Source organism: Oncorhynchus gorbuscha, linkage group LG11 (assembly GCF_021184085.1).
Source record: "Oncorhynchus gorbuscha isolate QuinsamMale2020 ecotype Even-year linkage group LG11, OgorEven_v1.0, whole genome shotgun sequence".
Taxonomy (NCBI): domain Eukaryota; kingdom Metazoa; phylum Chordata; class Actinopteri; order Salmoniformes; family Salmonidae; genus Oncorhynchus; species Oncorhynchus gorbuscha.
The window spans coordinates 49590362-49603816 of NC_060183.1; the positions used below are offsets into that span (position 1 = coordinate 49590362).

At 45.5% G+C, this 13455-nt stretch overlaps 1 protein-coding gene across 1 annotated transcript; it reads left to right on the forward strand.

The window, feature by feature from the left end:
• Window positions 1-11383: 11383 nt before the first annotated feature.
• rnf208 (ring finger protein 208) lies at window positions 11384-13455 on the forward strand. Its single transcript, XM_046368179.1, has one exon. The coding sequence runs from the start codon at window positions 12225-12227 to the stop codon at window positions 13014-13016; it is 792 nt and encodes a 263-aa protein (XP_046224135.1). The 5' UTR covers window positions 11384-12224; the 3' UTR covers window positions 13017-13455.

The following is a 13455-nucleotide window of genomic DNA, read 5'->3' on the forward strand; positions in this document are numbered from 1 at the left end:
GTTCGACAAACTTTGAGAACTACCCGATTTTTCAGAGATGAGGGATGGACTCACAAACTCACTATCACACATTCAATCTCTGACGGACTACGGTGAATGGGGCCTGGCGATCAAAGGTCCAAAGTGGTGCCATATTTCCTCTTTCCTCTTGCTATTTCGCTTTGCTATGTGTTAATGAATGATATCTCAAAGATGGAAGGAGCAGTATATTTCCTCATGGTACTGGAGTAATAACCCACTCCATGCACAAGCACACACATCCGAGCCATGCACCCTGTACTGCCCCCTGCCTGTCATAACAGTAAATGCATCTGGAGGACCAAGAATGTAAAATATCACAGTCACATGGGGTGGTTTACACTCTATTCGTGGAAGGGCTCTCTATTCAATCCGCATCGCGGAAGTTCCTTTTAACAGCGTTTATTGAAATTGAAAGGAAATGTTCCCGCATTAGCACAGACTGCATTCACAGTAAACCCGCGACATATGTCAGTTCAATCAGAAATGACCTGTACATTTCTATCACACAACCTGAAACGCTTCAACTGTTACAAGTAGTGTCCCCTGTCATTTCAGCAAGCAATGACACCCACCATCGCAGATTGTTCTAAAATGGTTTCTGTAGTTAAAAACAGATTATTTTGTTGAAAGACAATTTGAACTCTATGGATTGCACCCAAATTGGCCATTTTAATGTATAGGATTCATACAATTCTCTGCTGTTCTGGTGCACTGGCTACGACGCTGTGAACAGCGTGAAGCGAACCCGTGCGCGTGAGCAGATACTGTGTGTGACTGGGTGAGAGCCAAGTCTTGCATCTCGCTCATCTCAACATCTCCAGTGCTGCTCGTAGCAACATGATTTTGCTGAGTGTACCTTTAAGACATGAGGATTCCAAATAAATGCTCAAAAGCCACCAACGGACGCCCCAAACCCCACACCAAGCCCACCCCAATGCCCAATAGGACTAAACAGTTTCAGTTTTCTATGTCTGACAAGTAGTACGACGCTGCGGCCTGGAGTATTTCTTCATACTATGTAATGTATTCCCAGTGAATCTGGTAATGTTTATTAACCCCTATTCAGAGAAATTAGCAATTGAAGTCACTTGCCTTATATTGCATCTAACCCTAACCCTAGAATGGTATTAGAATGTCCTACAGCTGTAATACTGAGCGCAACCATAACCCTTCAACGTCAAGTGTGCTATAGTGAGGTTTTGGATTGAATCCCGCCGCAACTGTAAATGTCCCTCTAACACGCTGCCATCTTATAAGCATCCGTCTCTCGTCTCAAAACATCCACGTATGAATTGTATTCTTTTTGCACACAATCTCTCTCTCTCTCTCTCTCTCTCTCTCTCTCTCTCTCTCTCTCTCTCTCTCTCTCTCTCTCTCTCTCTCTCTCTCTCTCTCTCTCTCTCTGACATGAAGTGGATTTCCTGCAAACATCCTTATTTCATCATCATAACAGTAATGACATAATAATAACCACAATGATAATAATAACATAACATCATCATAAAGATAACCTCATTTGTTTTTCAGACTGTTCAAGGGATACATTGGGATTTTGGCAATTAAACTCTTTGTCTACTTCCCCAGAATATACTTCCCTAGTGGATACCATTGTTATGTCTCTGCGTGCAGTTTGAAGGAAGTTGCTAACTAGCGGCAGAGGAATAACTGGAAGTCTATGGTAACTGCTAGCATGCTAGTAGATACCATAGACTTCAAGTAATTGTGCAAACGGTAGCATTGGCTCGCGAAACTACCTCTAACTTCCTTCATACTGGATGCAGAGACATACAAATGGTATCCATGAGTTTATCTGACTCTGGGGGAAACTGTATCTAGCTCATACAATAAATGTGTGTATAGAGAGAGAGAGATATGTCTTTCTCTGTTACAGCCAAAGTATAAAGAGTCAAGCAACTTCAATGGAATGGTTTCTCAATGCGTGGGTTATGCAGAAGCACACACAGATATTCTTTCATAGATCATCTTTTCAATCCGAGTTGAGGATTGTTTATAGGTCAACATGCAGGCCTGTGGAGATGGGAAACTGATTAAAATCCGCGTTACGTAATGCTAGTCTGTGACGGCTGTGGCATGACGGCCAGACAGGGACACTGCTTTTAAGTGTCTGCCACTTTGTGTTTGTGAAAGCGAGCTGATGACATGAATATCCCATGTTTCTGTGATACTGCGTTCCAGTGAAATCTCACCACGAGTATTCGACATTTCTATGTTGTTTTGAAAAATGCAGTGGTGGTCATGTGGTCTGTTTTCCCTATATGAACTGTGTGGCTCATAATATGTATGTTGGCCTGTAATGTGATGCAGTATGATTCATGGGTGTTGTGCTGTTAAATATTCCATATTTGAATGAATTTGTTTACTGGATTTATGTTTAGTGCTGCACTCTGCAGATCAGATCTGTTTGTTAGCAGCTTCCTGTATTTCCTGTGTGCCTGGCCTGTGTACCGAGAATATGTTTTTGTTTGTGTGTGATGGATTAATATTGTATATGGAGTATGATTCAGTGCTCTCTGCACATAGCCTCCATCTTTCAGTAGGTGGTGTGAGTGAGTGTAGGGTAGAAGGGGGGTGGGTTTTCAGGGCCCTCATTGGCTGAAATATTTTCACTGGCAACTAGAAAACGTGATCCAGCCTGCAGAGGCACTGCAGCGGAGACTGCAGAGAGAGAGAGAGAGGGAGGGAGGGAGGGAGGGAGGGAGGGAGGGGGAGGGAGGGAGGAGAGAGAGCAAGATAAGAGAGAGAGCAAGGAGAGAGAGAGAGCAAGAGAGGGGGAGGAGAAAACATGCAATAGAAATTGTCAGGTCCAGAGACAGAGATCGAGAGAGAGAGAGAGAGAGAGAGAGAGAGAGAGAGAGCCACATACATATGGTAAGGGAGACAGAAACAGAGAACAAGCGTGTGTGTGTGTGTGTGTGTGATGCGCATTGAGCCACAGTGTGGGGGAGAGATAACGACTGAGTGGAAGAAAAGAAGAGAGGATGAAAGAAAGACATCAGAGAGAGGCTCTGAGAGAGAGAGAGAGAGAGAGAGAGAGAGAGAGAGAGAGAGAGAGAGAGAGAGAGAGAGAGAGAGATACCCAGAGAGGCATCACAGGAGCACACGTAATTACACAACCTATTTGGCTGGCTGACTGACAGGCAGAGAGAAAGAGACAGGAGGAGGGATGGAGAGGAAGCTGCTAGAAACTGCTGCTCGGCTACACCGCAGACGACAGGGTGAGAGGGAGAGAGTTTGAAGGACGAAGGGAACCGACAGAGGAGAAGAAGAGGTGGGCTCCACCACCAGTCTCTGTCCTCCATCACTGTGACTAAAGGAAGGAGTGACGCATCCATCCTTCGACAGCTCAGCCTCCATCTTACCTTCCCTTCCTCCCTCCACCTCCATCGTTTGTGTTCTCAGGGTCTCACAGACAGGAATTATCACCTTGCCTCCGTCGCTCCTCTCCTCCTCCTTCTCCTCCTCTTCCTCTGTCCCTCTGGCAAAACACCTTCTGTTCTACTCTCGGACGAACTGAGACCAATGGGCCATGTTATCAGCTTCACACGCACATGGAAGCTTTACCCTGTAACAAGACTATTGTCACCTCACAGCACAGTGATATCCAAAACCAACAACAACAACACACAGCAAGGTGGTAAGAGAACTGGGAGACGATATGTTACGACAGGACTAAACAACAACACAGGTAAAAGGCTTGATCAAGGATGCATCAATGGGGGCTCTGTGGAATATTTGTGCATGTGTGTTCCATATTGGGTGTGTGCCAATGTATGTGCTGGTGTGTGTGTGTGTCTGTGTGTGTTTGTCCAGATGTCAGATCTTACCTTGATCACTCTTTTGTCACTGAGAATTTTCCTGCTGCATCAGGAAATTAGAATGAGCCTCGTAAGTCCCTGATAAAGAGCCGTTATCTTTCTCTCGATGCGGGGGCAGTCGAGTCATTTGGATCAGGGCTTGCTATCAAAATCATTTTCTCTCTCCCTCGCTCAAACGCTAGGCCTAGGTCCTATTATTGCAACATTCAAATGTACAAACATGTATTTCAAATGTAGCAAAATCGAGTTCAATTAAGGTCTTGAGGTTAGGGCCACATATAGGTGGTCTACTGTGTCGCCGTGGGTTCGATTCTGGCCCACGCCCTACCGGCACAACTAACTCAATCCCCTAGATTGACTTGATATATTCACACATTTCAAATGGACAGTCCGGGAATATTTTACCCCCGATCTTGAATATAAATGACGTTACCAGACCCTTTTGGATAACATAAATAGGAAACGAATCAAATAATAACAACAGGCTACACCAACATTAGTTTCCATTCATAAAAAGAGTCGGGTAAATTGCCACGATAGATTTTCTGTGGTAAACGAGGAAACACTTTATCATTATTATACGGAATTCTTGTCAAATAGATGAATTGCCCCTAGTTTGTTAAAAAGGACTACGTTGTTTCCGATTACAATACCAGCCAGAGGGCGAAATATCTCGATTTACTTTGGTTGCAAGCAGGACTAAGGAAACACCAACATCATATTTTAGGCAGCGGTAGAGGTGGCCAATAATGGTTGCAATTGAGATCAGCTGTGCAGGTGAATTTAGAGCGTATTGATGAGACATCAGCTGGCGATAATCTAGTGCCATCGACGGTCGCAATAGGCCCCTTGTTCTTTGATTATATTCCAATAGGCTACATTCTGTAGGCTAGCCTATCATTGTCACACAATGAAAGATGTGAAACGGATAATATGCTACTGTGTTTCCCTGTCAGACTAGATGAGCTGATTTGGACCATCAGTTGATTGACAGATGTAGCACGACGGTAGAACGATACACTTTCCTCCAGTGTGGATGCTCGTCCACGCTTTATACTTAGACTATGTGTTATTTGTCAACATAGTTCTGGTCTTTGGTGTGGATTGAAAGCCTGTATTGTGTGGCTTTAATATGTTATTTCGTGAAGCTGTCAAGATGTTAATGCATTTGACCCAAAGACGACTTTGTTGAGCTGAGACACTTCTTTGATGTGTAAATTATCAGACTTTTTGTTTTACTTCTTGAAAACATTGAAATGAATGTAATTAACTTGTGAGCCCAATGTAGACTCAGACTGGCCACTATATCGCCCAGCACTCGTGAGCCTCGGAGTGCGCTGCTTAGACCACTGCTCTATGGCAGTTCACTAAGAATACTATGAATACTGATGATCCATAGGCGTGTCATTTTTTATCATTTAGTTTTAAGACTTCCCCAAACCACAGCCCTAACCTTAACAACTCGGAATTAACGCCTACACTGTTAACCTTTGAGTTGTTTCTGTTTCAACCCTGTAACCAAGAGGAATCAACCCTGTAACCAAGAGGAATTAATGCGTCAAAATATAAACGTTCATCCATGAGTCAAAGGGCCAGATTCAAACAAACACCAACTCTGGCATATGTGTGCCAGGGTCAGTGGCTGTAACCACTGGACCACACAGGCACTGAGAAAACCATTCATTTATTCTGCCTATTGCTTGCCTTCAACATATAATAAGACAATTGATCTAAAGAAAATGATTTTCCCAAATGAAAAATGCATCTACCCCCTACAAAAATGTTAATTTATGATAATCCACATAATAGTTAACACGAGTCGCGCTGTTGCCTGCACGTAGCCTACATAAGTTAAAGTGTAGTTACAGTGTGCACTGTATACAAACACCACTTCCAGCTTCCCCTCTGGCGGCGATTCTAACCACTTCTTCAGATATTCAAATCCTCCTGCTGCAGAATTATTCTCCTTCTGCGGCAAAAGGGTGTCAAATTAAAATCCTACAGCTGTAGTACCGTGTCTTTGTTGCAGATGAGAGGCTTGTTGCATCACAATCCGATTCAGTCCACAGATATTCCATTGTCAGTTGACTGCAGGGGAAAGAGTATCTTAAGGCTACCTTTGAGGTATCATATCCCCAGAGGTCATGACATATGACAGATCTCTGGGAGGGGAGGGGCGGGACCTGGCTGGAACTGCCTGTTCTGTAGCTGTCAACAGCACTGAGGGATCTCCATATTGACCATGCACTGTGCTGGTGCTGACTGCAGTCCGAGTGCTGTTTCCTGCTACCATGCTGTGATTGCATAACTGCTGCTGCCACTGTCGCACCACTCCCACACGCTGCCACCGCGCTAAACCTGCTCCTTCCGTCTCACTGAGGCAAGCTCCCCAAATACACACATGGTCATCAGTTACAGATCTCCATCTACACCCTTCCTCATCTCAGCAACAGTGTCTGTGTCTGCTTCTCCCTGAGCTGAGGCATAAGTCTCCACAAAAATCAATCAGCTTAATCAATCGAGCCACTGGGATATTGATTTGTATGTGGCTCGACGTGTCCCTCATAAGTCCTTCATGAGGCTGTGTGTCAAGAGGGGCCATTATCGTTATAGTTTTTCTGCTGGTGTCGACACCAACAAGCTCTGTGGCCTGCCATGTTGCCATAGAGAGAGAGAGAGAGAGAGAGAGAGAGAGAGAGAGAGAGAGAGAGAGAGAGAAAGAGAGAGAGAGAAGAGAAGAGAGGCGAGAAGAGAGAGAGAGACAGAGAGAGAGAGAGAGAGAGAGAGAGAGACAGAGAGGGCGAGAAGAGAGAATGGGAACACAAAGAGTAGTTGGCAGTAATGAATTGTGGAGAAAATGGCTGACGTCTGCTTTTAATTTTTTATTTATTCATTTGTATTTTTAACCTTTATTTAACTAGGCAAGTCAGTTAAGAACACAAAGTTATTCACAATGACGGCCTAGGAACAGTGAGTTAACTGCCTTGTTCAGGGGCAGAACGACAGATTTTTACCTTGTCAGCTCAGGGATACAATATAGCAACCTTTTGGTTACTGGCCCAACGCCCTAACCACTAGGCTACCTGCTGCCCCCCTCCTGAATGGAAGGAGTTGAATTCTTTAACCTCCCCCTCACATATACACTAACATAATCACCCCTCATATCTCCTCATTCAATCTCAACAGGATTATGTATAAAGAATAGAGCAGAATGCACATCAACATTCTAGTCAGAATTCAGAAAGCAGATTTCTTACAGTAGATGGATTTACACATTGACAACATTGAATGTACACATCTGAATACCACTTTATGGTAGCACAGCGCAGACATTAAAATGATAACGACCAACATCTAATGATTTAAAAAACAACCATGCGGATTAGAATCCTATCATAATCAGCATTATATAGGCCTATACTAATCAACGACAACATTAAGCGGTGCTTTATGGAATTCACAGGCATTTAGAGTATAGCACTTTATGCAGATTCACTGCGGTCAACAGGGACACATCTGGGGATTTGTCCACCGCCAACTCTAAGGTCATTATACCATTTATGTAATCATAATACATTATAACCACCAAACGGTGGAGCAGAGCAGCACACACCTTTTATCAGCCAAGACAGAGCTGTGGATACTAATCAGAACATAGTCAACATTCTCTGTGTACTGTTGCTGGGTGTGTTATAGAGGCACAGGTACCAGTCAACCAGTCATTCTGCCTGGTCCAGTTCAGGTCACCTGGCTGAGGGTGAAGGTGTGTGTCATGGAGATGCAGAGAGAGCCTGCTGATAGTGTCTGACTCAGTCAGAACACCGTGTCCTTCTCCTGCTCCCTGCACTGCACAGGTGGAATGCAGCCAGAAGGCAGTGTGAGGGAGACAGCTGGACTCAGCAGTTTAGGTGTGTGTGTGTGTGTGTGTGTGTGTAGGAAAATGGAGGGAGGTAGGAATGGGGGAGTGGAAGATGGTAGGGATGTTCTGGGTGTTTTTGTTGTTGTTGGTAATGTTTCTTTCTGCATTGGTTCTGTTTTTCAGGAATTTCCAAAATAATCTAGAACATTTTTAAAAACAGACCAGCACACATAAACAATCACACAAGCATGCGTGGCGAAATGACAATGGATGTGAATAATCCAGACGACATGTACAGTTGGTATAGAAAGTCATCACCCATTTTCAAAATGTTCTCCTTTTGTTGCCTTACCGACTGAAATGAAAACACATAAAATTAAACTTCTTCCGGCTTTATTTACACACAGTAACCCACAATATCCAAGTAAAAATACACAGTATATATATTGTATTAAAAGTAAAACAGTAAAATACCCTATTAGGATAAGTGAACACCCCCCTGAGTTAATACTGAGTGGAACCAGCTTTTGCTTGAATTACAGCCATGAGTCTCTCTGAATACGTCTCTACTAACTTTGCACACCTAGACTGTGTAATATTTCTTCCTTGCAGAATTGTTCAACCTCAGTCAAATTGCATGGCGACCGCTCATGGACTGCACTCTTCAAGTCATCCCACAGATTCTGGATGGGATTTAGGTCGGGGCTCTGACTAGGCCACTCGAGGACATTCTTGTCCTTCAGCCACTGTATGGTTGCTTTGGCAGTGTGCTTTGGGTCATTGTCATGTTGAAACGTGAACCATCTTCACGACCGTGAGCGGTCACCATGCAATCCGACTGAGGTTGAACAATTCTGCAAGGAAGAATGGGCAAATATTACACAGTCTAGGTGTGCAAAGTTAGTAGAGACGTATTCATAGAGACTCATGGCTGTAATTCAAGCAAAAGCTGGTTCCACCCAGTATTAACTCAGGGGGGTGTTCACTTATCCTAATAGGGTATTTTACTGTTTTACTTTTAATACATTTTCAGAGTAAAAAAAATAAAAAATAATTCTCACTTGGATATTGTGGATTACAGTGTGTAAATAAAGCTGGAAAAAGTTTGATTTGATGTGTTTTCATTTCAGGTTGTAAGGCAACAAAAGGTGAACATTTTGAAAGGGGGTCATGACTTTCTATACTAACTGTATTCTTGAATCTGTAATGAGTCCATGGAAGATGAGACTATAAGTAGTCTGGTTTATTAGCGTTTAATAGCATCTCTGCACGCATGTTAGTCTGTCTATTCAATTTGTGTGTGTCCTAAAATGTTATGGGTGGCGTATGTGATTGGGAAGTACAGAATAAGGGTGAGAGTGTTCTTGGTGTTAGTGTGTGTGTACGTACGTATGTAGGAATGTGTGTGTTGTGTGTCTCTCCTCTCGCCAGAGTGCTGCTATCGCCATCTCTCCGGCTCTCCCTTTTCTCCCTTGTTTGTTTGTGCTGACAGGGTCAAATGTTCAGCACATGATTTCATTAGTTTAATTCCTGGGCAGGCAGGCTGACTACTGGGCAGGGCTGCAGACAAACAGACAGACAGACAGACAGAGAGAGAGAGGCCTGGTATCTTAACAACATAGGCCTGACCGACTAATGTAGGGCTGCTACAGCTGATATTAGCCTCTTACATAACTGAAGAGGGGCGTCTATCACAAGGCACTAACGTCACGCCTCAGCAGGAGGCCTCCTTCGTCATCAGCTTCCATTTTTACATCACTGTCCCCAAATTAGATGTTCATTTGGCATGATTCATTTCCGAGGGTGTGTTGCTGTGAGGCTCTTCGGACAGTCGGCCTGAATGTTGCTCGTCCAACATCATAAGACAGCTCCCTTGTCTCTGACTGACATGATTACATACTGTACATACTGTACATACTGTACATACTGTACATACACATACAGTACCTCAGGTGTCTGGTATGTGTGTGGTAGCGTGGATGGATGAATGGACAATGAAGGGAATTATGAATACTATTCTACCTCAATGGTGAAAAATATACACTGTAGACATACAGTATTGACTTGAATTAGCCAGGCATCATAAAGGGAGGTTGGGGGCAGGAAACCACAGTAAAACGCATAGAGAAATAGACCATTAGTAGTAACTAGGACCGCTGCACTACTCTCTCTCCCTCTCTCCTTCTCTCTTCGTGCATCACGTATGATGAGAGCCTTGTGTGGAAGAGACAATATGTGCAATTTTACTCCTTGTTGTGTTGCCGTGGAAACAGACATAGTATTACATCCAATCATACATTTACACCATCTGCTTAATGAAACCGAGTCACACACCCACATGATAGCGATGGTTTTGCTCATCTGCCGCTGACCAAACATGCATCTCTTTCATGCACCATATAGTAGGATGATACCGGGAGTTGATAGGACGCTAGCGGTGTGAGGAGACTAAAACCACACAGACTCATCATTCTTTCAGACAACTACAACCACAGTATGCTTTGGTAAAAAATAGAGCCCCTTCTCTACGGTTATTACGGATTTCAAAGGAGGGTGCTCTATTCTTAATATTTCAGTGTACCATATCCATAGAGTATCCATTCCAGAGTATCCATATCCATCCACATATCGTATCACATCCATCCTATAGTATTGCAGTAACATTAGTTAACAATAATACATAGTCATGGCAGATTCATGTGTGATTCATCTTGGTGAGTGGTGTTAACTTATCAAACTCTCCTTCCTCAGGTAACTCAGCCAAAGAGGACTGTGAGGACGACAGTCACACCATCTGACTGTCTGAGGCCACTGCTGTCACTCTGAACCGCTGAGGACAGACAGACAGACAGACAGACAGACAGACCGTGACGAGGACAAGGTCTCCCTAGAGACCTTTATCAGCTACCCTAGTGGGAGGACTCAGTTTGAAAGTCAAGCATCCCTTCCTTAGAGGAATTCAGGAGTGGTTTGTTAAGGAGCAGGGGATTTCCATTGCCTCCTAAAAAAAGACCTCTGCCTTATCAGACTCCAGTCAAGGAAGCCAAAGGACACAAAACCATATTTGACCAAGAGGAGAGAGAGAGAGAGAGAGAGAGAGAGAGAGAGAGAGAGAGAGAGAGAGAGAGAGAGAGAGAGAGAGAGAGAGAGAGAGAGAGAGAGAGAGAGAGAGAGAGAGAGAGAGAGAGAGAGAGAGAGAGAGAGAGAGAGAGAGAGAGAGAGAGAGAGAGTGGGAGAGAGAGAGAGAGAGAGAGAGAGAGAGAGAGAGAGAGAGAGAGAGAGAGAGAGAGAGAGTGGGAGAGAGAGAGAGAGAGAGACAGAGTGAGAGAGAGTGGGAGAGAGAGAGAGAGAGAGACAGAGTGAGAGAGAGTGGGAGAGAGACAGAGTGAGAGAGAGAGAGAGAGAGAGAGAGAGAGAGAGAGAGAGAGAGAGAGAGAGAGAGAGAGAGAGAGAGAGAGAGAGAGAGAGAGACAGAGGGAGAGAGAGAGAGAGAGAGAGAGAGAGAGAGAGGGAGAGAGAGAGAGAGAGAGAGAGAGAGAGAGAGAGAGAGAGAGAGAGAGAGAGAGAGAGAGAGAGAGAGAGAGAGAGAGAGAGAGAGAGAGAGAGAGAGAGAGAGAGAGAGAGACAGAGTGAGAGAGAGGGAGAGAGAGAGACAGAGTGGGAGAGAGACTGAGTGGGAGAGAGACTGAGAGAGAGAGAGAGAGAGAGAGAGAGAGAGAGAGAGAGGAGGTTCCAGAGTTTCTACAGGTTGTTCTCACACACAAGGCCATTCCACAGCCTCAGAAACAGGAAGGAAGTTCTGGTTTGAGAAGCAACAACCTAGAAACAAGTAAGCCCCGTTTGAGTCAGTTTCCCCTGGCAAGCCACAGGACGCTGTGTGAGACAATACAGAGTGAACTACTACTGAACAGCCTGTGCTGCTTGAGCTCTCCATGTTGAGAGAGTAGAACTCTTCACAACCCTGTTGTGAAAGTGTATCATATTAGTATCTATATATGTACATATAAGATTATTTATTGGTGTTATCACTGAAAACATATCTTTGTGCTGATGTGTTGAGTCCTGTTTGGTGTTCAGCTGTTACTGTGGTTGAATATCCAGTACATATCTTTATTGTATATCTAAGACTGCACAGACTAGTTTTAAGAGGACTAACTACCAGGCTCGGACTGTTATCGCTGTCTATCAGTAGTGTTATCAGCGGACAGTGTTTCTGTGTGATAGGGAAGTCTGTTTCACTGCTCCAGGTTTGAGGGCTCTGGCTTTAGTCCTCAGTCCTTCTGTCCCACATAAAGACTCAGGGTAACAGCACCACAGACGTGGGAGGCCTTCTAATTGAAACAATGGACAGAATCATACGTCCCCATGTCCCCTCTAATGGCTGACTTTGACACCCCCAGTTCACTTCAGAGCCCCACCCCACGCCCAACCCAAGCCAGGGGCATTGCCCGCTGAACCACCCACAGCCCCCTCTCTCTAACAAAGACACAGACACACAAATAAGCTTAATGTCCATGTCCTGCCTCAGGCGGCAGCCTGTGACAATCCCCATGGATACCGTCAAGATCATCCAGTCGGAAAAGTTCCCCCGGGAATGCACGGTGCCAGTCACCCAGCCTTGCTTCACCCCTCCCCCGCGGGTGGCATGGGATGGAGGGGGAGAGGGAGAGATCATTGTGAACCAGGCGTGCAGTGACCTAGCTCTGGAGATGACCTGCACTGACCTGGCCCCCACCAGACCCATGGTCTCATCTCCACCAGCTCCCATGGGGCGCAGGGAGAGCTACCTGGCCCAGCGCAAAGCCAGCACCGCAGAGATCTGCTACCACCAGTTCCACTACAAGATGGAGGACGTCATAGTCAACCAGTACGTGCTGCGTTCTTCTTCCACCTCCTCCTCCACCTCCTCTTCCTCCTCAGGGCCCGTGATGCCTTGTGAGCCCCTGGACTGCCCCACCTGCGGCCACACCTACAACTTTGCAGGCAAGCGTCCACGCATCCTCTCCTGCCTGCACTCGGTGTGTGAGGAGTGCTTGCAGATCCTCTACGAGTCCTGCCCCAAGTACAAGTTCATCTCGTGCCCAACGTGCAGGCGTGAGACGGTGCTGTTCACTGACTATGGGCTGGCTGCCCTGGCCATCAACACCAGCATCCTGAGCCGGCTGCCCTCTGACCCCAATGGCCCGGTGCAGTGGGGCGGGGAGGCCGACCGGAGCTGCTACCAGACGGTACGCCAGTACTGCCAGTCAGCCTGCACCTGTCAGATCGCGAACCCCCTGTCCTCCTGTGGCATCATGTAGAGACCTAGGCAGGGACCAAACTGGCATGCCTCCTCTCTTCTCACGTACATACAACCCGCCTCCTCTCTTCTCACGTACATACAACCCGCCTCCTCTCTTCTCACGTACATACAACCCGCCTTCTCTCTTCTCACATACATACAACCCGCCTTCTCTCTTCTCACGTACATACAACCCGCCTTCTCTCTTCTCACATACATACAACCCACCTTCTCTCTTCTCACACACATACAACCCGCCTTCTCTCTTCTCACGTACATACAACCCGCCTCCTCTCTTCTCACGTACATACAACCCACCTTCTCTCTTCTCACATACATACAACCCGCCTTCTCTCTTCTCACGTACATACAACCCGCCTTCTCTCTTCTCACATACATACAACCCACCTTCTCTCTTCTCACATACATACAACCCACCTTCTCTCTTCTCACATACA